The sequence below is a fragment of the Carettochelys insculpta genome, chromosome 18, assembly GCF_033958435.1.
Source record: "Carettochelys insculpta isolate YL-2023 chromosome 18, ASM3395843v1, whole genome shotgun sequence".
Lineage (NCBI taxonomy): Eukaryota > Metazoa > Chordata > Testudines > Carettochelyidae > Carettochelys > Carettochelys insculpta.
Genome location: NC_134154.1, coordinates 367047 through 393533, shown reverse-complemented (window position 1 = coordinate 393533; position 26487 = coordinate 367047). Strand labels below are relative to the sequence as shown.

General features: G+C 49.1%; 2 protein-coding genes across 9 annotated transcripts in view; one reads left to right on the top strand and one right to left on the bottom strand.

Moving 5' to 3' along the window:
- Positions 1–26487, top strand: part of LOC142022883 (apelin receptor B-like) — an 81280-nt gene that overhangs the window by 17154 nt on the left and 37639 nt on the right. The window lies entirely within an intron of this gene.
- MORC2 (MORC family CW-type zinc finger 2) overlaps positions 4784–26487 on the bottom strand; it is a 91194-nt gene continuing 69490 nt past the window's right edge. For 4 of the 6 annotated variants that reach the window (XM_075013138.1, XM_075013140.1, XM_075013141.1 and 1 more), the window contains 13 exons: positions 25734–25888; positions 25028–25156; positions 24037–24142; positions 20690–20822; positions 18544–18618; positions 18040–18426; positions 17348–17494; positions 17196–17250; positions 9883–10024; positions 9366–9554; positions 9172–9265; positions 8067–8255; positions 4784–5119 (listed from right to left, as the gene is read on the bottom strand). In XM_075013138.1, the coding sequence (XP_074869239.1) occupies positions 5051–5119; positions 8067–8255; positions 9172–9265; positions 9366–9554; positions 9883–10024; positions 17196–17250; positions 17348–17494; positions 18040–18426; positions 18544–18618; positions 20690–20822; positions 24037–24142; positions 25028–25156; positions 25734–25888 (1870 nt within the window). In that variant the 3' untranslated portion in view covers positions 4784–5050. Of the gene's footprint in view, positions 5120–8066; positions 8256–9171; positions 9266–9365; positions 9555–9882; positions 10025–17195; positions 17251–17347; positions 17495–18039; positions 18427–18543; positions 18619–20689; positions 20823–24036; positions 24143–25027; positions 25157–25733; positions 25889–26487 lie in introns of those variants that run through there. The other 2 variants (XM_075013139.1, XM_075013144.1) reach the window with 2 other exon arrangements.

Genomic DNA, 26487 nt, shown 5'->3' with positions numbered 1-26487 from the left:
CCAGAGGGTCAAATCCCAGAAAAGGTGAGGGTGGCCCGAGCCATGGTGACACTGGTTGGAGGAACGGAGGAGGTGGCTCTGGGTAGGCTGGGGGAGACCCATGTCTCCTGGTTGGTGTACGCAGCATAAAGGGGAGGACTTGTTGAGAGCAGCCCTGCAGCCCTGTCCAGAGAAGGGCTGCGGTGCCGGGTTTTCGCTGCTGCCTTTCCCCTCCCCGTGCCGGGGATCTCGGCCCTGCTGTTGGCACCGCGCTCGGCACGCTCATCTGCGGTGCCGTACGGGTGGTCTCCTCCGGTGCCTGCAGGCTACATGCCTGTTGGCCCTGCACTGTTGGTGCTGCGGGGGTCTGTGCCGCTTGCAGCAGTGCCGCTGGTTCCGGCGCTTGCCTGGCCACTGCTCTGAATGCGCGGGCCGGCTGCTTAGTAATCGGAGGCTCAGCCTCTGCCACTTGCGCTGCTGCGCTGCCGCTTGCTTGTGACTGCGGCTGGGGGCTGTGTGCTATGCCCGTCCCGCTCGCTGTGACCGCCGGCAGGGATTGGGCTGGAGAAAGCTTCCTCCGTTTCTGCACCGAGGGGGTGAGGGATACCGCCTTCCTTTTATGGAGCCCTGTGGGTCCCTCCAGTTGAGGCCTCTCCAGCATGGCTGGCTGGAGGGCCTTATCAAACAGCAGCATTTTCAGCCGCATTTCTCTATCCTTTCTGGCTCTGGCCGTGAGCTTTGCACAGAAGGAGCATTTCTGGGTGACGTGATTCCCCCAGGCACTTAATACATTGACTGTGCCCATCAGAGGCTGGCATAGCTTCGCGGCACGACTCACACTTCTTGAATCCTGAAGAGAACATTGCAGTGAGTCCTTGAGCCGTTAATAGGGTACTTAGCACCTTCTCTGTGCCTGTTCCCCTCTCACGGACTCCAGCCTGCCGCAGCAGGAGGCCTACTGGCCTTCACGTCCCCAGGTTGCCTCCGCTCCTCCTTCTCATTACTATGACTTTCTACTTTTATATATATATATTTTTTTTTGCAATAAAGAAACAAACAATTTAACTAAGAACTCTGAAAAGAAACTCAAACTCTGAAAAACTCTAAATACGCTGACTCTGGCCGCAGCCTGAGCAGATTCTGTCTGCAGCTGATGGTGGTTAAGAAGGAACTGGCGGGGACCGGATCGCGCACGTGACCAGAGTGTGCAGGGGAGCAGCGGGCGCCAGCGCATAAGCGGTCCAGCAGAAACTGCTGGAAAGATCCGATCTGCGGCGCCGGGGCAAGCCCGACACCTATCGTGGAGCACCCACAGGGACACTTGAGGAAGAAGCAGCATTAGAATCACAGAATCATAGGGCTGGAAGGGACCTCAGGAGGTCATCTAGTCCGGGCCCCCACTTCAAGCAGGATCAACCCCTACTAAGTCATCCCAGCCAGGACCTTGTCCAGCCAGGACTTAAAAACCTCAAGGGATGGAGAATCCACCACCTCTCTAGGCAACTCATTCCAATGCTTCACCACCCACCTGGTGAAGAAGATTTTCCTAATATCTAACCTACACCTCTCCCTCTTCAACTTCTAACCATTACTCCTTGTTCTGCCATCTGACACCACTGAGAACAGTTTCTCACCCTCCTCTTTAGAGCTCCCCTTCAGGAAGTTGAAGTCTTCTCTTCAGTAAACTAAACAAGCCCAAATCCCTCAGCCTATCCTCATAGGTCTTGCGCTCCAGACCCTTAATCCAGATCCCAGCTACTTCAAAGTCCCCTTATTCTTATCTGCTCATTGGAATAAGGGGACTTCAAAGTTCAGTCCTTTCAAAAAGGAGCCCCGTCTGGACAAGCCGCGTGGTGGCGAGCTGCGTCAATTTTGAAGTGCCGTGGTCACCTGCATGCTCATGAGGTGCTGAATACGTATTTCAGCACTTCATTAGTAAGCTTTGAAATAGCCATTTTGAAGTTTTTGGCTAGTGTAGACACGGCCATTGTGAACAGGCTGGTGAGGTTCAGGTTTTAGGGGGGGTTGAGCACCCCCACCTACATAATACAGATGGGTCTTTTATATCCTTTCTGGTTTGACCTCAGTTTGGTAGAATCTCTTCTACGTGGGAGAAAATGCTTCTCATAGGATTTATTTAGACTTTTCTAACAGTGGTGGGTCAGAGAGCTCTGCATCTCTTGGACATCTCTGTGCATTCCTCAGCATTTCAGGCTGGGTGTCCCAATTCATCTGCCCTGACCTCCCACCCTACACAAACTTTTCCCTAACTCAGGAGAACTCTGAAGAGCCACAGTGTTGGCCTCATATTAATAAGGCCTGAGAATATCATCTGCTGGACTGTCACAGCCTGTCTGCTAAAAGCAGCTGTTTGCTGGGGGCCCTGTGCCTCCAGATGCTGCATGGCACTGAATGGAAGCTAGTTAATGGGAGCAGTGAGGATCGTTCTGGGGCAGTGCGCAAAGTAATCCCCCACAGCAGCACATGACCCTAGCAGCCAGCTGCTTTCAATGGCCTAGGGCTCCAAAAGGCTGGAAGCCAGCCTGACAGTCCTGGCCGCTGGCCAGGAGCCATGTGGGTAAACGCCTCCAGCTAGAATCTGCATCTGACACCCCAACTCCCTCCCCAGCACACCACTCAAACCCTCTGCATCCCCCACACCCCACATCAAATTTCCTTCCCTCTGCACCCCCTCATACACCGCCCCTGGGCCACAATCCTCTCCTGTACCCATAGCCTCTCCCTGACCCTGCATACCCCTGCTGCACCTTAATCTCCTGTCCCAGGTCACAATCCCTTCCTCTATCCAAACTCCCTCTTGGACCTCACACCCTCTCCTGCATCCCACTCCCTTCTGCACACAGCCTCCCTTCCAGACCCTGCACCCACCTTCACAGGAAAGTGCAGTCCTTGACCATGTACCAAAATCTTGGAGTGACACGCTTCCTCCACCCCCATCAAGTAGTACTGCTCACTCTGATCTAGCCCTTTGGAAACTAGCTGCCCTCTGATTAACTACACGAGGTATAAAGCAGCATCCCTCCAAGGAAGACACTATCTGAGGAAGAGCAAAAGGGCAAGAATCTACTGGTGGCATTGTGCTAAGGAAGACAGGCCTTTGGCCAAGGGCAGGCAAAGCTGCAGCAGGTTGTTGTACACACAGCAGTTTAGAGCCATACCTGCAAGTCAGCTAGGAGGTGGGATGGGCAGGAGAGCTGAGGGTTCTGGAGTAGAGTGAGAGCACAAATGGAGAAGAGGTTTCCTGAACTAGGAGAGGAAGGGAAGCTGAAGGGGTTGGGAACTGACACACTTTATTGCAGTACTCTAAGGATTATAATACAAACTCCTTTCTTGAGTTTCTGCTTGTGGAAAGAGGTCACCTTTACCACATCACTCTTGCGAGGATGCCAGTGCCTAAGCTGATAGCTTTTTCTGTTAAACCTATGTACTTTTCTCCAAGAGGCAGGGGCATGTCCTGGACCAGTTTTGTCATGGAGAGAAGGGAGTGTTTTATTAGTGAGCCTCATGGGTAAGCAGAGATGGCTATTGCATCAACAGACTACCTGCCTGGGGTGCCCATTCTCTGATGCAGACCACATCCCCTAGCATAGCGCTCTCAAGCTTTTTCTTCCTGATATCCCCCCAGCGTGCTAGAAAAACTCCACAGCCCATCTGTGCAACAACTGCTTTTCTGCATGTAAAAGCCAGGCGTAGCATTAGGGGTAGCAAGTAGGGCAACTGCCTGGAACCACATACCACAGCGAGCCCTGACAAGCTAAGCTGACCAGGCTTCATCTTCAGTAATAGGTGGCAGGGCTCAGGAGTCACAGGTCTCATCTGTGTAAAGTGGGCCTTTGGCTTTTTGTCCTGGGCTCCAGCAAGTCTAACACTGCCTGTGCAGTAGAACCCCTGAACCCTTCTCATGGGCCCTCTGGGGACAGACCCCTAGGTGAGAACCATTGCTGTAGCACTTCTAAACACAGCCTCAAACTTCCCACTATGCAGGCTTTTATTAAATGGGAAACGGTCCCACTTCCAGCACACTCCTTAAAACAACTGGAAGCCTCCCAGTGGAGCAAAACAACTAACAGCAGAAAGAGTTGCGCTTGGAACAGAGGGTCAAGTTTTATTTTGATCTGCTCGGGGAGTCCATCTGCCCCTCACAAATCACATTTCAAACAATGGCAGGAGTGATGATCAACGTGCAATGCAGCATCCACTGGCAGAAACCTTGCACTCCAATCTCTGTACCTCCCTGCCCTGAGAAATCAAGAGATGCCAGGAGTCTGGAGGACTGAGTCCACCACCAAGAGCTTCTCCCACCTCCTGTTCTCCACCCCACATTAGAGCATCACAGGGCCTAAACCTTCCTGTACCTGCTAACAAAGTCCCATGCTCGAGCTTATGGCGGTGTAACGACTGCTCTAAAGACCCCACATCCGGACTCTGCTACAGTGCCTTTAAAGTTCAAACCTTACCCCATCCATGGAGAATGGGGGCTCCAATCCCCTTGTGCACTTAGAAACCCTGGCTCTGAGCTTCCTTTGGCCCAATTACCATCCTCTGAAGTCCAAGCCCTATCTGCCTTCTGCTCACTCACTCAAGGTGTCAGAGGAGTTTCCATTAAATTTTCACCCTGTGTTCTTTTATCTGAAGAGATATCAGCTATAAGGTGCTAAATAGGGTGTTTTGGTGCCAAGACATGGGCTTAAATCTCCACTATACCCCAAAGGCAAAAGCTTCTTGTATTTTTAATGCACAAAAATAAGACAACACAACAGACTTCCTGTCATACCAAGCACAGTTCCTGTTTCTTTAAAAAATAAATATTTATAAACAAAGGGAAGAGAGTTGAAGTACTACAATGTTAAAAACTTTCCTGCCAACAGCACATCTTTTGTATGTAAAATCACAAGAACAGATTGTACACCAACACATCAACATAATACACACTCTAATGGCCCTCCCCTTTCATGTGTTGCTCGGATCCCCTCCACTGCAGGAGCCAACATCTCAGAGATTACAGGGACCAGCTCATCCATGCTGCTTGCCAGATCTGGGTCTTGACCACTCAGTCTCCCTTGGTGATCAGGTCCTCAATATATGCATCCAGCTCATCATCAGTATTAATATCGATGTCCTGAAACCAAAGGCACAAGAGGAGGTTACCTACCTGTAATGGAAAGTGTGTGGCAGGTTCATACATGTGTTCTTGCTTCACCACAGTTTCATCTGAGGGAATAAAAGGCAGGATGGCCTGACCACAACCTTAGTTTCTTCCTCAACCACACACTGAACAGGTGCAACAGCAGAGGAAAAGAAGAGTGGAAAGTGGAATAGACACTGGGACCACATACCTTAAGCAACCTCCTGCGAAGGAACCTTTTCTTCAAGTGGTGATGCCTACTGTTTTCCACAAAGGGTGACTAACAAGCAATGCCTAATCTAGAGGATGATGCAAGGAAGATGATGCAATGGGAGGACAGCTACGCCAAACAAAGCATCAGTTGTAGGACTTTTGAAACCAGGTGTAATGAGCAATGAAGGTTTGTACAGAATTCCACATGGCTGCCCTGCACATATTCATAAGGGGTACATTGTGAAGGGCCATCACAGTTGATGCTTGAGCTCTTGTGAAATGGACTGTCCCCCGTTTGTCTTGAGCACTGTGACAAATGGCTCTGTTGAGGGGGATGCAGCTGAGGTGAGCCCTCTGGACAGAGTGGCTGCGTCTACACGTGCACGCTACTTCGAAGTAGCGGCAGTAACTTCGAAATAGCGCCCGTCACGTCTACACGTGTTGGGCGCTATTTCGAAGTTGAAATCGACGTTAGGCGGCGAGACGTCGAAGTCGCTAACCCCATGAGCGGATGGGAATAGCGCCCTACTTCGACGTTCAACATCGAAGTAGGGACGTGTAGACGATCCGCGTCCCGCAACATCGAAATAGCGGGGTCCTCCATGGCGGCCATCAGCTGGGGGGTTGAGAGATACTCTCTCTCCAGCCCTTGCGGGGCTCTGTGGTCACCGTGGGCAGCAGCCCTTAGCCCAGGGCTTCTGGCTGCTGCTGCTGCAGCTGGGGGTCCGTGCTGCATATACAGGGTCTGCAACTAGTTGTTGGCTCTGTGTATCTTGCACTGTTTAATGAAAGTGTGTCTGGGAGGGGCCCTTTAAGGGAGCGACTTGCTGTTGAGTCCGCCCCGTGACCCTGTCTGCAGCTGTGCCTGGCTCCCTTATTTCGATGTGTGCTACTTTGGCGTGTAGACGTTCCCTCGCTGTGCCTATTTCGATGTTGGGCTGAGCAACGTCGAAGTTGAACATCGACGTTGCCAGCCCTGGAGGACGTGTAGACGTTATTCATCGAAATAGCCTATTTCGATGTCGCAACATCGAAATAAGCTATTTCAAAGTTGGGTGCACGTGTAGACGTAGCCAGTGCGAGTCTACAAAGTGGGTAAAGCTGCCCGACTACATGTGGACTTCTTGCTAACAGCAGAGCCAGTGGTAGGGCTCATCACTGACAGGGAATGAGCATGGGCAAAGGAGAAGACCTTAAATTTTGGTGCCATCAACATAATCCAGTATAGAGGTGAGCACTGGTTTGGAGTGGAGAGAAAGGTAAATGGATTCCCCCAGTCTCTTATCTACTAAAAACACTAAACTACAGTAAAAACAAACAGCCAGAAACCTAGTATAAAAGCAACTATGCACAATTCTAGTTTTTTGTTTTAAGTGTACCAGAATGAGAGAACACTAGTACATCTGACTCATTCCTTTGCATCCCTGCATGATCTTTAAGATACAATCAGTCCACCATCTCCTCTCCCCTGGCTTTGTTGCCTCACATGAAGCCTTAAGGTGAAGCAAGGGCACGTGTGTGGGCCAACAAGCATGACTACTTTCAAATTTTCTGGCTCCTGACACATGGTGCATACATACATCCTCCATGGAATACAACAGAGGCCATCCCTCAAAGATTTACGGCAGATACAGAGTAGGGATGGGAAGCAGGGAAAAAAATGCTGTGATCTCTCTCTACAGGCAACTCTACAGCAATCAATCCCCCTCATACCTGGCCTCCAGGATTCACTGCTACTCCAAGACTGAAGCACACACTTGTTCACATTGCAGATGAACACTTACTGGTAGCACTGCCAACATTCCCAGGTGTGGCCTTATTAATAGCAAACCAGCCTCCAACCCTCTTTGAGCCCTCCCTTCCCACCATACAATTCTACTCTCAAGTTTCCAAATCAGGCACCATTCATCTTTAGAAGTGGGTAAGAATTCACTGAATATCAAGAAGTCCTGTGGCAACTTACAGACTAACAGATATTTTGGAGCATAAGCTTTTGTGGGCAAAGACCCGCTTCATCAGATGCATGAGTGGGGGGTGTGGTTTCAGAGGGGTATTTAAAGAGTGGGGTCCCAGTAAAAGGGAGGGCCAGAACCTCCCTTTTACTGGGTCCCCACTCTTTAAATACCCCTCTGAAACCACACCCCCCACTCATGCATCTGATGAAGCGGGTCTTTGCCCACAAAAGCTTATGCTCCAAAATATCTGTTAGTCTATAAGGTGCCACAGGACTTCTTGTTGTTCTTGAAGATACAGACTAACACGGCTACCTCTCTGATACTTGTCTCCAGAGCATGTCACCACTCCTTAACCAGTCCCAAGGCTTTGTACTGAGAGACAAAATGCTCCCTCTCCCCAGAAGTGGAGCACAGTGCTCCTTCTACATGCGATCCCTAGAGACACAGAAAGCAAAAAGTCTAAGGAATGCTTCTCCTTTGCTTAGCTGTTGGTGGTTACTGACACCCAAGGAATGGGGTGTAAACTAGAACTCCCCGTTTAGTCATGTGAAGTGCAGCATCACATCCACACACAAGGTATAAGATGTGAACAACCAGACTGGGAATTTAACTCTAACCTGCAGCACAGAGCACTGAGTTGCTGTGGACCAAGGACAAAACTGGAATGCAGCTAAATCGTGGGTTACTTGAAGTTCTTACTTTTCCCAGGGTCTCAGCTGGACCCAGTTCCATGGGACTCAGTAATTCTAGTCTGTACCTGGGTTTTCACCCACCTCCTGCACTTTCTGCAGAAGTGCCACAATATTAGTCCGCAACTTCTGTAGTTTCTCCTCCGTCTCCTTAAGTTTCTTCTCTGAGTTGCGGAGGTTCTCCTCACAGGCTTTGGCCCGAGCATCAGCACGAGTCTGATAGGAATTGCACAAATTCTGCAGACCCATCTCGTACTGTTTGAAGTATTCTTTCTGTGGGGATACAAATACGTGAGTCAACCTGCTGTGACAAGTGATGAAATCAAGAAACCTGAAAGCCCCACCTCAGCAGACTTCGACACCCCAACAGCTGAGGTCTGCCCATAATAATGGGGAGGATGTCAAACCTGATATTGCATGGGAAACAGCAGAAAGTCACCAGTTACACTGTTCATTTCTGCGTTTTACCATAGAAAGTTAGCACATGGACTACATTGTTCCTCCAAGAACAGAGCACAAAACTCAGAAATGGACTTGTAAAGGTATTACTCCTCACTCTAGGGTCAGAATACCCATACTGCCTGCTCCCACCACTCAGTTTAGTTTTCTCCTGGATTTACTGGTAGAAGCACCCAGGCAGCACTAACATGAAATTGATTTGCCTAGCAAAGGACACTGCTCCCTTTATTTCAGCATCTGTTAACAATCCATCCCGTTTATTTTTAATTTTAAAAACCATCATTTGTCTCATTAAGAAAAAAAAGACGAGTGGAAAAACCCTGAGAATATTCAGTAACAAAACCAAAAGCTTTGTTTCAAATGCTAGTTCATCTTGCTTGGTGACAACAAAATAGTTCTAGTATTTCTAATCCTAAGCAGCATTGCCCTTAGTGGATCATAAGAGGCACTTGCTAGCTCTCATCCCATCCACTGACAAAAGGGATGAGGATACGGGAGAAATCAGGAGAATTCCATGATTGTTCACCACCTGGTAACCCAACTGATTATCTCAAAACAGCTATGATTTGGTGAAGTGAAGACTTTGTGCTCACATTTTCTCAAAAGAATGAACACTTCAGAAACATCTGTTTGACCCCTCTGTTCCCAAAGCAGAGAAACTCAGGAGCCGTACATTTTGCATTTGTAGACAAAGCAAAAGTTTTGTGTAAAAGAGACAAACTAAACTCACCAGAGGAAAAGCCATCAATTCTTCTGAACTCATGGAACTCAGCTCCTTTTTGGAGATGGGAAAATTTGGAGGTAAGAAGTACCGTAAACAATTCCTACCCAAGAGAAAACAAGTCGTCACAAGTAGAGTTTTAAGTCTTGCTAGGAGATTGAAATAATCAAATTGTAATGGCTCCAAACAACGAATAAACCCACCGGAGCGTTTGGACTAGCAAATCCACAGTCTCCTGGTTGCTGCTGGGACCTGTGGTGTCTGGCTCAATTCGGGCACAGTCTGATGTTGAAGGCTCAGTCGCAACTTCCTCTTCCTGCTGTGTGTCTGGACTCTGATACTCTGGAGAGGGAGGCTTCATCAACCGCACATCCTCACTGCCCTTCTCTACCCTGGAAGGGTCAGTAAGGAGTCACATATAGCCTACCCCTGCTTAGCCACACCCTTTTAATACCCTCTGCCTCAGAACCCCCATCACTCTGACAACTGCTCTCAGATTTCAGTTTCTTCCAGAGCTACCCACATAGATAGATGCCTGATCCTTTCACAATCACAAAGCAACTTTCTCCAAACATTCCTGTGTATACAACCTTCCCAAAGAAAGAATGGATTGTTTATCTCCTCAGCAACTGTGAAAATACAGCAGACCCCAATTCGCCCCTCTTTATTGAAGGGGAAGCATCTCCAGAGCCCAAGCAAGCAAAGGTAATGGTTAGTTACCAGCGATCTCTTGGTGTGGTGTCTGTAGGTACATAATCAAATTTCACCTTCCAGCGTATGGCATGTTTGCTCATCTCCACAGCCGTGACACGGCCTGTGAACCATTCCTTGTTCACTCGTACCTCCACATGGAGCCCTTTGTCTGAGGCAGAGATGGGTAGATGTTAGGGGGTTTGAACTGATGCTGAAAACACATTTCACACAGCTTTTTGAGAAGGAATGCTCATGTCTCCTCAGTACTCTGCTGAGAATGAACCTGAATTTAGAGGTGAAGCTACTGAGCTTCCTGGGTTCGGGTGGGAAAGAAACAGATCAACAAGCCACGATGTTACCTTGATGTGGCATCAAAGGTAGCCCTGATGCTTCTTGCTCATGGAGCATGAGCATGGGCAGAAAACCCCAGAACGCAGGGCATAATTTTCTTGGGAGAAACGTCCCCGAATGGCAAGAAAGAGAAGTTACTCACCGTAGTAACGGTGGTTCTTCGAGATGTGTCCCCGTGGGTGCTCCACCATAGGTGACGGCTTGGCCGGCGCCGCAGATCGGATCTTCCAAGCAGTTTCTGCCGGACCGCGCATGCGCCGGTACGCGCCGCTCCCTGGCGCGCTCCTGGCCATGTGCGCGATCCGGTCCCCGCCAGTTCCTCGACCAACCGCCTCGGTTGCCCCTGCAAAACACTAACAGAGATCCGAAGCGGGGAGGATGGGCGGGAAGTGGAGCACCCACGGGGACACATCTCGAAGAACCACCGTTACTACGGTGAGTAACTTCTCTTTCTTCTTCGAGTGTCCCCGTGGGTGCTCCACCATAGGTGACTACCCAGCAGTAACCCAGATAGGTGGTGGGTAATCGGATTATGTGCAGCTGGTCCCCGAGAGGACCGCTGCAGAGAGACGGGTATCCTCTTGGAATACCCTGTGAAGGGCGTAATGTTTGGCGAACGTGTCGTAGGATGACCAGGTCGCCGCTCTGCAAATGTCTTTCAATGCAACGCCCTTGAAAAAGGCTGTTGATGCTGCCACCGCCCTGGTGGAATGAGCCCTGGGAGTGGCCGACAAAGGAGTCTTTCTGAGTTCGTAGCACATTTTTATGCAGGATACAATGTGCTTTGAGATTCTCTACGATGAGAGACCTTCTCCTTTAGATTTGGGAGCGAGGGAGACCAGGAGTCTATCCGATTTTCGGAAGGACTTGGTCCTGTCTACGTAGAAGGCTAGCGCCCTCCTCACATCCAGGAGGTGTAGGCGCGCCTCTTCGCTGGAGTTATGAGGCTTTGGATAGAACGAGGGTAGAACAATAGGTTCATTGATGTGAAACTCGGAAGAAACTTTGGGAACAAAGGCTGGATGCAGCCGTATGGTTACCGCCTCCTTGGAAAAGACAGTGCAGGGTGGCGTTGCCATGACTGCCGCAAGCTCGCTCACCCGACGGGCTGACGTAATTGCAAGAAGAAAGGTCGTCTTTACTGTAAGGAGGCGAAGGGGAACCGTGGCCAAGGGCTCGAACGGTGGTCCCATGAGTGTGGTAAGCACCAGGTCCAAGCTCCACGAAGGTGGAATCGGTTTCCGAGGGGGGTATAGGTTTACCAACCCTTTGAGGAACCTGGTAACCATAGGGTGGGCGAACACCGTGTGCCCTCCCTCCTCATGTCTGAACGCCGAGATGGCGGCCAGGTGGACCTTTAACGAGGATAGCGAGAGTCCTGCTCTCTTGAGGTCCAGTAAATACTCTAGAATTGTAGGTATAGGCACCGAAAGGGGGGCCAGCTGCTTGGTAGAACACCAAGCCATGAAGCGAGTCCATTTTTGCTTGTAGGTTTTCCTAGTGGAAGTCCTCCTGCTACTTTCTAGGACTTGCTGTACTTCCACTGTGCATGTGCTCTCTAGGGAGCTGAGCCATGGATTAGCCACGCTTGCAGTCGCAGGCTTTGGGGGTGCGGATGCACTATGGACCCCTGGGCTTGCGTGAGCAGGTCCGGCGCCACCGGAAGAGGCATCGGTGGGCGGTCCGACAGGCGCAGGAGTAGGGGGAACCATGGTTGGCGATCCCATGTTGGGACTATCAGGATCATCCGAGCCTTGTCTCTCCTGGCTTTTTGCAGAACCTTGTGGATCAGCACTGCGGGGGGAAACGCGTAAAGCAGGGGGCCTCCCCACGGGATCGCGAACGCGTCCCCCAGGGACCCCCGGCCCAGCCCTGCTCTGGAGGAGAATCGTGGGCACTGTTTGTTGTGCTGAGTGGCAAACAGATCTATTTGGGGAAACCCCCATGCGTGGAAAATAGGCCGTAGTAGATCGGGACGGATCTGCCACTCGTGGGTGAGCGCAAAACGTCTGCTCAACTGGTCTGCCTTCACGTTGTGCGTGCCCGGCAAGTAGGAGGCTCTCAGGATTATATCGTGGGCGATGCACCAGTTCCATAGGCGGATTGCTTCCGCGCATAAGGTACGGGATCGAGCTCCTCCTTGCCTGTTTATGTAAAACATGGTGGAGGTATTGTCTGTACTGATCCCGACGACTTTGCCTTGTATACGGTCTCGAAAGTGTTTGCAGGCGTTGAACACTGCTCTGAGCTCTAAAACATTGATATGCAGAGACTGTTCCGTGGGTGACCACAGTCCTTGAGCCACCTCTTCGCCCATGTGCGCTCCCCACCCTATGAGGGAGGCATCCGTAGTGAGGAAAACCGATATTTGCGGCTGATGGAAGGGTACCCCTGTTAGCAAGTTCCCGGGGTTTACCCACCATTGCAGGGATTCGCGCACCCCAGGTGGGGGCGACACCACCCTGTGAACGGTGTGTACTGCCGGCTTGTATACACTTGCCAGCCAATGTTGCATGCCGCGCATGTGCAACCTGGCGTTCTGTACCACAAACGTAGCCGCTGCCATGTGGCCCAGCAGCTGCAAGCACGTCAAGACCGGCACCGTAGGGCTGAAGGTGATGACCTGCACGAGGGAACCGATGGCTCGAAAGCGAGCCTCTGGAAGGTATACTCTCGCCGAGACTGAGTTTATGCGAGCCCCTATGAACTCTATGTCCTGTGAGGGGTCTATCTTTGATTTTGCCATATTGATAACCAGGCCAAGTGCGGAGAACGTGTTTGCTGTGACGCGTATCATGCGGAGAACCTCCCTTTTCGAGGTCCCTTTGAGCAGGCAGTCGTCCAGATACGGGAAAATAAACACCCCCTGTCTGTGCAGGTAGGCTGACACCACTGCCAAGGTCTTGGTGAAGACTCTGGGGGCCGAGGAAAGGCCAAACGGCAGGACCTTGTATTGGAAGTGTTCGTTGCCCACCATGAACCGGAGAAAACGTCGGTGAGCCGGATGAATGGTTATGTGGAAGTACGCGTCTTGTAGATCGAGGGCTGCGAACCAGTCTCCATCGTCCAGTGCTGTAAGGATGGAGGCAATAGTGATCATCCGAAAACGTTGCTTGCGCAGATACCTGTTGAGGCCACGAAGGTCTAAGATGGGCCTCCAGCCTCCTGTTTTTTTCTCCGTCAGGAAATACCGAGAGTAGAACCCTTTCCCTTGCAGTTGCTCCGGCACCTTTTCCACCGCCCCTATGAACTCTAGGTGGGCCACCTCCTGCCTGAGCCTGGCTACATGGGAGGCCTCCTGGGGGTGGGGCTTGGGCGGGGGTCGCGGCGGCGGGAGCGACTGGAAGGGGATGGCGTACCCCGTGGCTATGATCTCCAGCACCCATTTGTCTGTGGTGATCCTTTGCCACTGGTCGTAGAATGGTCGGAGGCGATGGTGAAAAAGTCGTTTCGGATGATCTTGTGCAATGGTGGTGATGGCACAGCCCTGGATTTGTATGTCAAACTTGTGGCCTTTGGCCCCGCCCCGAGGACGTACGGCCCTGTTGTGAGCGTCGCCTGGGGGTTCTGTACTGCTGGTGCTGCTGATGCCGCCCTTGCTCGTAACCCCTGTGATACTGGGGGCGCTGTTGCTGGTATTGGTACCGCCTTTGCTGTGGGTAGTACCTTTTCTTTGAGTATGGAGGGGTGTAAATCCCCAGGGTCCTGAGTGTGGCTCTTGAATCTTTACTGGAATGAAGGACCGAGTCAGTTGATTCAGCAAACAGCTTCTGCAAGTCGAAGGGAAGGTCGATTATCTTCGCCTGCAGATCTCTCGGTATGCCCGAGGTCTGGAGCCAGGACTCCCGTCGCATCACCACTGCAGTTGCTGTGGAACGTGCTGCCGTGTCCGCAACGTCCAAAGCAATCTGAACTTCCATCCTCGCAGCCGCGTAGCCCTCTTGCACTATGGCCTTGAGGACCGGCTTTTTGTCCTCTGGAAGCGAGTCCATGAGGGAAGTTAATCTGGCATAGTTGTCGAAATTATGGTTCGCCAAGTGCGCTGCATAATTTGCCATTCGCAAGGTTAAAGTGGAGGAGGAGTAGACCTTTCTGCCGAACAGCTCTAGCTTCTTGGCATCTCTGTCCATTCCCCCTGTTTTAAATTGAGATGTTTTTAATCTTTGCTGCGAGGACTCCACCACCAAGGAGTTTGGCTGGGGGTGGCTAAACAAGAACTCCATGCCCTTCGCCGGCACGAAGTATTTCTTATCCGCTCTCTTTTGGACAGGCGGAATAGTTGCCGGGGTCTGCCATATGGTAGTGGCGGACTCCAAGATCGCTTCATCAAGCGGGATTGCTACTCTGGAGGAGGCCGGGGAGCTCAAATTTTTAAGGAGCTTATGATGTTTCTCTTGCACTTGTGCTGTCTGGATGCCTTGCGTGAAAGCTACCCTCTTAAACAGCTCCTGAAACTGTTTGAGATCGTCCTTGGGATGGACGTCCCCTAAAGCCGTGGCCTCATCCGGGGAGGAAAACGAGGAACCGCTGGGGTACATTTCTTTGGACCCTTCCGGTTCTTGATGGTGATGGTGCGCCCTCTCGCTGGAGGTTTGCGAGGGAAAATCTCGTGGGTCCACGGCCAGCCCCCCCTGGGATGCTTGAGTCTCCGTCCCCGATCGCGATTGCCCTCGGGGGTACGAGGTAATATGTGGGGATCTCCCCCTGGTAGATTGCCGATGGTGTCCATGCCCCGCGTGGAAGGGACGACCATGGTAGTATAGGCACTGTTCCTGGGAAGGTGACCTTGACCATTCCCTTTGCACGTACCCTGTGTGTCTGGGAGAGGGGGATTGTCGAGACACTGGAGAGAGCGATTTTGCATAATAGTCCAGCGATTCAAATCCCAGGAAGGGCGAGGGGGGTGCCAGCCATGGGGAGGCTGATTGCAGGAAAGGAGAAGGGGGCTCCGGGTAGGCTAGGGGGGGCCCCTGCCTTCTGGTTGGAGTCTGCAACATGAGCGGAGGGCTGTGAGAGAAGAGCTCCACAGCCCTGTCTGGAGAGGGGCTGCAATGCCTCCTCTTGTGTGCAGCCTTCCCCCTCCCTTGAGGAGGTAACTCCGCCCCCTGATGGGCGGGGGATCCCGGCCCCGTCGGCACCGTGCTAGGCACGCTCGAGGGCGGTGCCACACGTGCGGAGTCCTTGTGCGCCTGCAGGCTACGTGCCTGCGCGCCCTGCACCGCCGGTTCCCCGGGGATCGGTGCCGCTGTCTGCGGTGCCGCTGGTACCGGCGCTTGCTTAGCCGCCGCCCTGCCTGCGGTGCGGGGCGGCTGGCTGATGATCGGAGGCTGAGCCGCTTCCACGTGGCTCTCCGTGCCGCCACCGATCAGCTGTTGCTGCGGCTGGGGGCTGCTCGCTCCTCCCGTCCCGCTCACTGTTACTGCCGGCAGGGATCGGGTTGGAGAAACTTTCCTCCGTTTTTGCGCAGATGGAGTGAGGGAGGCAGCTTTCCTTCTAAGGGCCCCGGAGGGTCCCTCCTGCTGCGGCCGCTCCGGCACGTCTGGCTGGAGGGCCTTGTCAAGAAGCAGCAGTTTAATTCTCATCTCCCTGTCTCTCCGTGCTCTGGTTGTTAACTTTGCACAGAAGGCGCATTTTTGTGCCACATGGGACTCCCCCAGGCACCTTATGCATAGACTGTGCCCATCGGACACTGGCATTGCCTCTCGGCAGGACTCACATTTTTTAAAGCCTGAGGCGGACATTGTTGGTGAGTCTTTGAGTTTGCTTGTGGGTACTTAGCACTTCTTTGTGCTGTTTCCCCGTCCGATGGCCTGCCTCCGCAGGAGGGCTGATGGCCCTAGCTCCCGGCCTCCGGCGCTGGTTACTGGGACTGGCTTGAGCTGTCCCTCCTTAGCTTGTTTGTTGTTTGTTTTTTTTTTTTGTTTTTTTTTTTGCAAAATAACAACCGGTTACTTATGGTATCCTAAGAACTGAAAGACTTTAAAGAGAAAAACAAATAAAGTCGTTGAATACGCTATGTGGCTTTAGCCTAGTCGGATTCCGTCTGCAGCCGACGGCGGTTGAGAGGAACTGGCGGGGACCGGATCGCGCACATGGCCAGGAGCGCGCCAGGGAGCGGCGCGTACCGGCGCATGCGCGGTCCGGCAGAAACTGCTTGGAAGATCCGATCTGCGGCGCCGGCCAAGCCGTCACCTATGGTGGAGCACCCACGGGGACACTCGAAGAAGAAGCTAACACTAACTTACTAATCTGGAGCTACTATATACACTAGTACACAGTTGCTGCAACTACCCAAACAAAAAGACAAGGTCACTCTCTTCAAATAGATAAGAGAATGAAAGAACAGGGTTTCCAATTCAGGCTATGGGGCACTAAGGACAAACTGGAAAGGTTATGACCTGAACAACTTGTTCTCATAGCTGAGAGGATAATAAAAGGACATGAGTACAGGTTAATGGACACTGCTAAGGGGAGCTTCCAGGTTCTGACACATGGGACACACATGCACACCTACACATGGAATATGTATAGGGACCATCACTCAGGGAAGAATCTAGATTTGTTTCAACTTTTGCCACGTCTTTGGACTAAGGTGTGAGTCACAAAAAAACTTCCACAAAGGGGAGTAACTCACAAGAGGGGATGACTGAGGAAGCAATACTCCACCCTCAGCTCTACTAACTCTTTACTGCAGCACACTATGAACAGGGAAGACTCATTTGTCCAACGCCCACAACCCTCTTCAATGTTAATATAAACATGCAGCCTAAAGGATAAAAGTCCCAGCATGCCATGCTTCAGCATGATCAAAGCAACCGTAGCCCACTATTTCTTGGGGTTGGGCAAAACAGTCACTTCCAGCAAACACATTTTAACTGAAGGTTTAAATCAGGAAAGCCAGTCTCTGTGTCTAGTGCTACAGCAGAGCCCTCTGTCCCTTTCACTGCCTTCTGCATACTGGCAAACAAGTTTAATGGTTTGAGCCTCACCTTTCTGAGCTCTTTTCAGATCTGCTAGTTCCTCCTCCCCTGCACTGTCTGTGAGCTGCAAGCACAAAGAACTCTCATTAGCTACCTCCCAGGAAGATGATCAGCGTGGACTAGCTCCCTTCCAGCCAGAGGGAACTCACTGCAATACTTACTTCAACCACCACCTCATTTGAGTCCTTCTTCTCCTCTTTCACTACCACAATTTTTCCCCTTTTTGTTTTCTCCTTCTTCTGCTCCACTTCCTCCTCAGCTCCATCTTCCATGGAGTTAAATGTCCTCTTGCGAATGCTAGAGGTCTGCTGAGAGCAAATAATTTTTGGCTGAATATTGAGTACCACCAACTGTTTCCAGGGACAGGCTTTCAGATGAGCTCAATGTCTCTATAGTGCCCCAGACAAAGTAGCTAGGGTTTCAAGAGAGTGCAGCAAATCACTCAAGCTAAAACAACAATGGGAGCATCTGGTGCCACATCTGTTTGAAAATCATACCACAAGACTTTCCACAGAAGATCCTAGCACATTACTGTACCACACATATATCTGCTCCATGCCACAAAGGACAGCAGTGTCCTTCATTACGATACACCTGCTGCCATGTGTCTACCCTTGCAGGGCAATCCTTGGGGGCTCAAGGAAGCAGCTGGAGCAAGGGATCCAAATGAGAATACAATGGAGAACTCTAGCCTAGCACAGTAAAGTTCTGCCATCCTATGCAGATAATTTTGTGGTTGGGGGGGCAAGGGGAAGGGGAGGTCTCTCACGCCTAGACATAAGGAAGATGCTGAGTAAACAGTGGGGTTACTCAAAGTGATGATTTTCCATCCCACCAAATATCACAGACTCACCTGGGAAGGCTTGACTGCCACAGTTTTTTTCAGTACTGGTGTCTTTGTAATTTTGGGGATGGGAGTCTCTCGATGGTCCACGGAGTTCTGAAGCTGCATGGGGGGTGGCCTCCCCACATGGACAGGTTTAGCAGGAGTCCTGACAACTGTGTTGTTTGACTTTCCTGCAGTCACAGTGTGCTGTTGTGTCTTGGAAGTACTAGCTTCCTCCCTGGACAACACACTTGCCAGTTTTGGGGTGCTGATGACTGGTCGAGCCAGGGAAGCCTTTCGCAGCTGGCTGATGGATTTGGGGGGAGGCAGTGGAGGTCTGCTGGGAGCATTTTTAATTACATCAGGTAAAGGAGGAGATCGCGGGCGTTGAGGTCTGCTCAGTGACTGGGAGTCCTGGGAGAAGAGAGTGCACAGGAAAGAAGAATTAAAATCCAGAAATTGCTCAGAGAACAATTCAGTGTGGTGCCAGAGAGAAAAGGTCTGCAGCAGTACTGGGGCTCTGGTAGTTACCTCCACGATAGGACGTGTAGTCACTTCAAGAGGTAATTTCTTCAGGTCTGCTTGGGACCGGATTGGTGTGGTTTTCTGTAGTGAAACAATAGCAACAAGGTCATTTTAAAAGCTGTCAGTGTTTGCATGATATTCTCCCAATCAGCAGGTAATGATCACACTGGGAAAAAGATAAATGGGTTCTGTTGGCTCACTAAGGAAGGTAGATCACTATCCCATCTAACTTTAAAAAATGGGGAGTGGCCCTATAAAACAGGGCACCGAGCAGCCCACAGAGAGCTTCAGTAAGATGTGAAGCCTCAAGTTTGAGCTGAACTTTGTTTTACTACTACTCATTTTCCCTATGTTCAATGCTTTCCTTCACATGTGGGAGGAGCTCCCTACAAATACCCACAAAATTAATGCACCAACCTCATTCAAAATGTTGAATAGAAACAGAAAGGTATTAGCCTGTCCGCCAACAAAACAAAGTGGCAGAAATATAGCACTTTAAAGACTAATGAAATGATTTATTTGGTGACATTCTGTGGCATGAAAGCTCATCACCAAATAAATCATTTTGTTAGTCTTTAAAGTGCTACATTTGTGCTCTTTCAAAATGCTCAACATACAAGTCTTCTTCTATTATGTCCACAAGAAATATTACAATGGTTAGTCTTCTGGTATTGTGTGACCATAGCATCACAGGGCTGCAAGGGACCTCAGGAGGTCAGCTAGTCCAGCCGCCTGCTTCAAGCAGGATCAACCCCCACTAAGTCATCCCAGCCAGGACCTTGTCCAGTCGGGACTTAAAAACCTCAACAGATGGAGAATCCACCACCTCTCTAGGCAACGCATTCCAATCCTTCACCACCCGCCTGGTGAAGTAGTTTCTCCTAATATCTAACCTACATCCTTCCCTCTTCAACTTCTGATCATTACTCCTTGTTCTGCCATCTGACACCACTGAGAACAGTTTCTCACCCTCCTTTTTAGAGCTCCTCTTCAGGAAGTTGAAGGTTGCTATTAAATCACCTCTAAGTCTTCCCTTCTGTAAACTAAACAAGCCCAAATCCCTCAGCCTATCCTCATAGGTCTTGTGCTCCAGACCCTTAATCATTTTTGTTGCCCTTCGCTGAACCTGCTCCAGCAAATCCACATCCTTTTTATACTGGGGGGCCCAAAACTGGACACAATATTCCAGATGTGGCCTCACCAATGCCAAATAAAGAGGAATAACTACTTCTCTAGATCTGCTCAAAATGCTCCTCCTAATGCACCCTAGTATGCCATTAGCCTTCTTGGCTACAAGGGCACACTGTTTACTCATATCCAGCCTTTCATCCACCATAACCCCTAGGTCTCTTTCCATCGTACTGCTGCTGAGCCAGTCGGTCTCCAGCCTGTAACAATGTTTGGGATTCTTCTGCCCCAGGTGCAGGACTCTACACTTCTCCTTATTGAACTGCATCAGATTTCTTTTGGCCCAGCCCTCCAATTTATCCAGGTCCCTCTGGATTCTCTCTCTACCCTCCAACGTATCTACCTCTCCCCCTAGTTTTGTGTTGTCCGCAAACTTGCTGAGGGTGCAATCCAGTCCCTCATCCAGGACATTAATAAAAATGTTGAATAACACGGGCCCCAGAACCGAGCCTTGCGGCACTCCACTTGAAACAGACCGCCATCCAGATATTGAGCCATTGGCCACTACCCGTTGGGCCCGACCACCAAGCCAGCTTTCTATCCATCTTATAGTCCAAGGATCCAATCCATCTTTCCTTAACTTATGGACAAGAATGTTGTGGGAGACCCTATCAAAAGCCTTGCTGAAGTTGAGGTATATCACATCCACAGTCAAGGTATATCACATCCACCATTGCTTATCATGCTGACCAATACAATCATTGCTTCCTTTGGTTTACTTATTGTCTTATCTTACATTAAGATGGTAAGTACCTTAGGGAAGTGAATGCCTTTTTGTTCAGTTTGTACAGCACCTAGCACAAAAGGGTCTTGACACATGACTAGGGCTCTTAAGCACTGCAGTAGTACAAATAATAGAATGAGATATGGATGAGAAAGACATTTAACTCAAGAGTAATTCATTTGCCCAAGGAGGTGTGTCCCATTCTCTCCACCAGGCTCAGCTCTAGGTCTGTAGAATCACCTGCATAGCCTCCAGTTTCTCTTGTTGCTGACGAATTTTCTCTGTCAGCTGCTTCTGTTTCTCCTCTTGTGATCTGAAGTCTTTTTTCAGCATTCCCAGGGGTACCTTCTGTTTTTGCTCTGAAGCTTCACACCTGCAGTACACAAGATAATACAAGCCAAGCCAAGCCAAGCAAGGGACTGAAAAAATAACTCAGGATCTTTTATGTTTTGAGAACTATTGGCCTCAAGGAAACCTAGCTGTTTCCTTATTGCAATAATCCTAATATCAAGGATTCACAGGTTTTAGCCAGGCAGAAATGCATACATAGAGGTTTACAGACCTTACAATTTAAGAGTGTTTTTTTTAAATAAATAAACAAACAGTCTTTAAAACCTATTTACTCCAGGAGCTCATTGTTACAAGCTGTCCATCAGACAGCAGGGGCTGCACAGACAACTATTCAGCCACTGGTACCTCTGTTAGTTTCTTCATTATTGCTGACAAATGAGGAAATCCCTCTGGCTACTGCCATAAAAGCCTTCTTTGACTTGTTTACCATCTATTCCTGAAATTCCTCTAGATTTTAAAATGGATTAAATTAATTTTCTCATCCACCCATTTTACTGCAGAGGGTTAATGATGTAGTATTTGTTTTCTGTATGGATGTAAATTCCTAGAAATGCTGTCATGGCCAGTGTTCCCTGTGAGCTGTGTGCAAAGGTGGCTGCCTTAGAGATGCCACCCAGCTGACTGGCAGAGCACCCACAGCTGGCACATGTATTATTAATGGGTGTGCACAGTTGCACAAGCCTTGGTGCATATAACAAAATGAATGTAGAGGCCTTATGCTCTGTTAGGAGCTCAGGTGATTAACTGATCACTTTGAATACACAATGACAATTGAAAACTAGTGCTTGAATGCATTCAGCACTAATGTCAGGCTTTTCTTTCCCTGGATGTTTAAAAAAAAGTACACAGAGACTTCCAACTTTCCCTGTAGTTAAAATTAACTAACTATATTAGGCATATTATGACCTTAACTTGTCCCTTCAGCTCTGTTCTATGAATACCCTTAGCCACTAGCCCAACATTATACTATCTTCAGACATTCCAACTGAAACCAACAAAGCATGGCAGAGGGGGGAAAGCAGGAAGGTTCCTCTGACACCCCCCTTTCACCCTTCCCCCAAAAAAACATACCCAGAGGAAGATTCGGTCAAGGAAAATAATCCTTCTCCTCTCTTAGAATGCCTACCACACAGGGATTTGGATATAAGAAGGAGTTAGACTAACTCAGTACTCTGCACAAGGCAGCATGAGTGCTTGTCTGGTAACAGCTCTGGTCTGCAGATCTAACTTTCATTTTAGACAAATTATGTTTCTGGTCTTTACTGTTGTAAAGAACACCTTTACAGAATAACTTGATACTCTGCTTTCTTCTAGAGTCTATCAACAGTAGGATGACCATCCATTCTGTTTCAGCCAGGACTGTCCCTTTTTTTAGCTCCCTGGAGAGCTTCCCTGACTTTAAAAAAAGGAAAAAAAAAAAAACCAGGAAAATTGTCCTGTATGTTGCAAAGCAGGGACTAGCAGCTAGAAACAGACACCATAATTTATCTGTTGGAAATCCACTGACTCCAGTGAAATTTAAATGGGGGCTGGAGGGTGGCTTACATTGTTCCAGAACCCACTCCCAGACTCCTGCCCTCCTGCACACACACCCATCCCTGATTTCCAACCGCTCACGCACATACCCCATGCCCCTCCCCAGCCCATTACTCTGGCTCCTGCACCTCTTCTCTCTCACACACTACAAGCCCACACTCTGAGGGATAGCAAGATTAGGACAAGGCATGCTGTATAGAGCCATAAGCACTCAACTGTAGGTATATTTTTTAATTTTTACCAGTATATCTTTTAAATGGGTACGCAGTCAACTTAATATTACATTTAATATTTGTATTGCATAGTTCTAATAGATTGACATTGAACTCACATAATTCCAAGCAAATTGTTCTGCACAGTTTTAATAGATTGCCACTGAACTTGCTTAATTCGAAGTAATTTTACCAGGTGTCCCATATTTCACATGGGGGAATATGGTCACCCTAACCAACATTAACAAACTCAGTCTGTGTCAACACTAGGAAATGAAGTCGAATTTATTAAAGTTGACTTTATACCACAAGATTTTATGAAGTCAATGGTGAGTGGCCACACGTTTAGAAAGTCGACATTGTGTCCCCCATTACTTTTGCTAAATTTGACTATCAGCAGCACATTGTGGGTACCCATCCCACAGTTCTTGCACCCCCATTGCATTCTGGGTTTCTGTGCCAGTGTGTTATGGTATTAAAAAAAAAAAAAAAAAAAGTGTGCCACAAGTGGTTGTGGGTCTCTGATATCATCCCAGAATGCATTGCCCTCACTCCCCACTCGCATTGAAAACTAACTGCCAAATGCATTTTCACACCACTTTTCCACAGCCTGCCCTGGCACACACCGTTACAAAGCTAATGGGCCAGTCCTGAGAAATGTAAAATGCAAAAATAAAAATATGAAGTTTTAATTTGGAGCTACTGAAAAGTTGTTTTTTGGTATTGTTGAAATGCTTCATTTTGATAATGTTATTTTGATTCATTTCATTTTGAATGTGTACGCCCCACTGGCAGCTACATGATGGTAGGGGGCAGCCAGAGAGCCCAGCAGCCGTGTGGTGGTGGGGCAGCTGTGTGGTGCGGGGGGCAGCCAGAGAGCCCAGCAGCAGCATAGTGAGGAGGACAGACAGAGAGCCAGGGCTGATTCCTGCTTCCTACTCACCTGGAGAGCAGCAGAGGTGAAAGTGACAATCAGAAAAGACATATTAGGGGCATTGTAGGATACTTCTGAAGGTTAATAAAATCTAATAAAATAACACTGTGTCTACACTAGTATTAAGTCAACCTTGTAAATTCAAATTTGGCGTTACTCCTCATGAAAAAGCTGAAGTAGAAAAGTCCACCTTAGGATCCCTTAAAATCGACCTAATGATATATGTAGTGAAGACAGGTACATTACAAAATTGACTTAACTCCCTTAAAATCGATTTTATGCTCTAGTGTAGACAGCCTCTGACAGATCTGTTAATTTCTTCCATTCATCTTAGTGGGTACATTGACCCAAACCAAATCATGTCACTTAATGGCAACATTGCTAACTACTTCACTCAGGCTCAATTTACAATAGAGCTATTCTGATTCACTAGGACTGAGGGCAGAATCTTGTGATGAAGGCAGAACATTATCTACCCACAGTCAGGTACTCAGAACAGCACAGCAAAGGCATGTTAATGCCAATTCCCTACCTTGGCCATCTCTCATACTCACCGATCTTGCTCAGGGTCAGGGTTCATGGAACACACCCAAGTATCCGGGTACTCTTTCTCCACAGAGCTCAGCTGGAATGGGAGGGTCCGCCACTTCAAACACATATCTTTTATACAGAACACATGACATGGTCAGTGTACAGATTCTAAGCCACACACACACACAGCCTGTCTCCTGGGCTCAGAGCAAGCCCATTTGGCCATTATGGGCTTCCCAGAGCATTTGCGTGGTGGCAACAACCCCTTCCAGCTCCTACAGCACTTGGCACTGGGGTTGGGGACCATTTTCCACCTCCCTCTAAGGAACTAGCCTGTGTTGCAAAGTTCTGTTTTCTTTAAAATTAAATGAACAAAATCGTAAGTGAATTGGTGGTCAGGAAGGCTGAAGCCCCTCAATGCTCAACGTAGGTTTCCTTTAGTGAAAGGGAGGCAATCGTTTGATATTCATGCCATTCCCATTAAATGTTTCAAAGAGAGGGAATACTCCCAAAGATACTAGAAAAATCAGCAGAGGAGAACTGCCTCCTGCCCACAAACTGGGTGATCAGTGCCATCCTAAGAATAAGATCAAGAATCAAAGGGACTGAAATGCAGTTCTATTCTATTGAGGGACTGTGAACATGGCCCAGTGTGGCTCTATGTTCAACACCCCCCCCAGTGATAGTTAGTATTCTCATCTTACAGAGACTTGATTTTTTTTTTTTTGTAAATTGCCAGCCCCAAAAACCTCACCATGGGCTTTGAATGTCTGGCTCATGTACCATCACCAGTAAGACATTTGGCAATTATGACTGAGCGATCAATTTATCAATTGGGTTATGCATGAGCCAGAAAAGAATCCAGATCCCAACGCTACATTGGCTTAGCTAGGTAGCAGAAAAACTAATATTGAGCTACTAAAACCTGCCCATGAGCCGCTCTGCTTCTTTGTTATATTACAAAACTATCTTGTAATCCCAGTCACACTGCTACCTCTGCTGGGTCAGACGCACCGCATTGAATTGTGGTGGGGATCTCCATGGCTCGTCGCCGTTTGTAGCGCAGTTCACTGGAGGGAGGCTGGTTCCAGTTTGCTGATAAATAGCCAAATTCATCCCAAAACTTGATTATACCCCTCTGTGCTGGAGAAAAAACAAAACGCAAAACAAGAACATACATCATGCCACCACTATTAGCAGCATAAATACATACGCTTTGGGCTTGTCTACCCTAGCCCCCCTTCTTCGAAGGGGGCAGAGTAATCAGCCTGATCGGAGGAGGCTAAGGAGGTGCCGCAATGCATATGCAGTAACTTATTAGCATAATGCCAGTTGTGGGAACTTCGAAGCACTGACAGGCAGCGTAGCCACGGGTGCTTTGGAGTACCTGCCAAACTTCAAAGTTCCCTTACTCCCATAACATTTTGGGAGTAAGGGAACTCTGAAGTTCGGTAGGTACTCCAAAGCGCCTGCGGCTACACTGCCTGTCATTAGTGCCTCAAAGTTAGCAACTTTGAAGTTCCCGCTGAGGAGATGCTAAAGAGATGCTGCATATGCATCACAGCACCTCATCAGCCTCCTCCAATCGGGATGATTACCATGCTCCTTTCGAAGAAGGGGGCTAGTGTAGACGACCCCTTTCTCTGTTAAGCTTGGTCCTCTGTCCCACCAGCTGCCCAGATCCCCTCCCCTGCCCAGTCAAGTTGTGAACACTCATTACCAATAGCAACATCCTTCCAGTACTGAGCCAAGTGCTCCCCCATGGCCTTCAGCAAATGTCGATACTCTTTGGCATCTGCGAAGTCCTGTTTATTGTGGGTAGGCTCCAAAACCAAGTAGGGTATGTCCACCACTCCTACCACTCCACCACATGCCCTGGGGATGACAAACAACAACTGTAACATATTGTTTACTCCAGACACCTACCAAAACACCTGCCCAAATGAGCAGGATTCATACTGTTCATTGTTCAATCACACACTGCAACCCCCTGGCTTCCTGAGTACCTGCTGCAGCAGTTTGCATTTCAGACAGTGTCCTTTAATATCAGTGGGATATTGGTCCCTTAACACCAGAGATTTAGTGCTAATATTCTAAAGTTTTTAGTGTCAAATGTCTACACCCAGAGGAATTCTGCACCAAACAATTAAAAACTGTGCACACAATATGAGGTTACTCACTACAGTAACTGACGTTTTTTCGAGATGGGTGTCCCTGTGGGTGCTCCACATTAGGTGTTTTGGTGCCCTGTGCTTCTAGCTGGAAGATTTATAGCGGCAGTAACTATGCCAGTGGCGCATGCGCGGTCTGCACCAGCAATGGTCATTAAGTGTCACTCGCTGCCCACTATCCCTCAGTTCCTTCTCTATCCCATACCAAGGGTACTATCAAAGTAGAGGGGGGAGGGATGGGTTGTGGAGTACCCACAGGGATACCCATCTCCAAGCATTACTGCAGGTGAGTAACCTCCTCTT